The following is a 1,695-nucleotide window of genomic DNA, read 5'->3' as shown; positions in this document are numbered from 1 at the left end:
GCAGGAAAAAACCCCACATTTCCCATGTGACCAGCTAAGGCCTGTTAGCCCTCTGATGGTTTGGGGGACACTAAGGAACTTTTAAAGTATTTAAAGTGTGTTCTCCAAACCAAACTTAGTTCCTACAGCTCTGTTTGAACCAGCACTGCTTTCAAAGTAGTGTTTCCAATACCTGTGCTGTTTACTCCATTCTTTGCTTAAATCTAGGACTTTTTTGAGCTGCTGAAACCTAAGTACTACTCAGTGGAGATGTTTTACCTGTATTTACTAGATACTTAATAAATCATTTCTCAAAGGCCTAGAAACAGTTAACTGCTGTTTCTGCCTTTGAAAACTTCCCTGAGGTCTTTTGAATGTGAAGATTAGTTTGGTTGCATGGGAAAATATTTGTCTTACCTTCCCTACCATCAAAAGTAGCCACAATCAAAACAGGTGACACTGGAAAAGGCAAGCCAAAATTCTGTATGAAGTAAACTGACTGTTCACATCAAAGCCTTTTTGTAGCACTTTAGAACATAATTAAACAAAAGAAAGGAAACACTGCAATAATCAGTTGCTTAGAAAAGGATCCTCTCCCCTGCCCTCAGCCCCAAAACTCAGTTAAACCAGCTGAAATCCTTAGGAGCTCAGTGATCCTTGTTTCTAATTGTCTCTGGCAGTGAATGTCTCATTCATTTTGAGTTTCCCAATCTTTGCTTTTCCCTTAGACATTCTCTATGCTACTGAGTTACTGTTTTTTTTTTCCCCCAGGATGAGGACATGAAGAGAACATTTGAACAGCTCCTTGCTCAGACCTGTGCCAGTATGAATCCACCACAAACATCAGTAGTGGTATGTGTAATAGATTATCTGGAGATTAATACTTGATGAGTATTAATCAGAGAAAGTAGATTTTGGAGTGATCTGTAATAAGAAGATCAATTCATTCTGGGACTTTAGAGACTTGGGCTGTAGGTGGGAGCCTGGGGGTTGTCTCTGTGTCCCAAGGAGCAGCAGTGAATGTCTGTGCTTTGCCAACACTTTGTTTCCTTGCGTATGAACATACATTTTTGATGGATTCACATCACGAATGTTTAGCATTCTCATGATAGTGCAAGCTCAGAGTGGCTTTGTACCATTCATTGCCAGAATCTAATTAGGAGCATCATAAACAGTAGCTGTTTCAAGCTGGGGGCAATGTCTTACATGAGAAGGTTCAAACATAATCAGATGGATCATGGTGGGTTAGTCAAGCTGCTTTTTTGGGCACAGAAAGGAGACCCTATGCAGCACCTGTAGTTCTGGAGCAAGCAGAGCTGTCCCAGGCTCTGTCTTGCCTGGTTTCCCACAGCCATCCTGCTTCTCTCTCTTTCAGCCAACCACAACAAGAAAACGACCCCACGACAGTGAGGAAGAATCTGGCTCTGCTAAACGTGCTGTTCCTTCTACATCATTTCAGAAAATGGGGTGAAAAAGAAGAGAAAGTGACTTCTGTTAATTGTAGCTTTTTTTATGGAAAGCAGACTTTTTTATATAATAAAAATCTTAATAATGGCGTGACTGTTGAAGGTGCAATTCTCAAATAAAAATAGCTTTGTAAGACTGAAATGACTGCTGTGTCTGCATGAGAAGCTGCACAAATGGTCCTGGTCTGGTGCATCCAACTGTCTGACTCAAGGAGAGTACCTGGAAACCTCATGAACTAAGCTACTAAGC

General features: G+C 41.0%; 1 protein-coding gene across 1 annotated transcript in view; it reads left to right on the top strand.

Moving 5' to 3' along the window:
- The window catches only part of CHEK2 (checkpoint kinase 2), a 12,390-nt gene extending 10,940 nt beyond the window's left edge, over positions 1–1,450 (top strand). The window contains exons 13-14 of the mRNA XM_009079970.1: positions 751–831; positions 1,355–1,450. Of these exons, the coding sequence (XP_009078218.1) occupies positions 751–831; positions 1,355–1,450 (177 nt within the window). The remainder of the gene's footprint in view (positions 1–750; positions 832–1,354) is intronic.
- The last annotated feature ends 245 nt before the right edge of the window (positions 1,451–1,695 follow it).

The sequence above is a fragment of the Acanthisitta chloris genome, unplaced genomic scaffold, assembly GCF_000695815.1.
Source record: "Acanthisitta chloris isolate BGI_N310 unplaced genomic scaffold, ASM69581v1 scaffold38728, whole genome shotgun sequence".
Classification (NCBI taxonomy): domain Eukaryota; kingdom Metazoa; phylum Chordata; class Aves; order Passeriformes; family Acanthisittidae; genus Acanthisitta; species Acanthisitta chloris.
The sequence above is the reverse complement of the archived record's forward strand: the minus strand, read 5'-3'. Positions and strand labels throughout refer to the sequence as shown.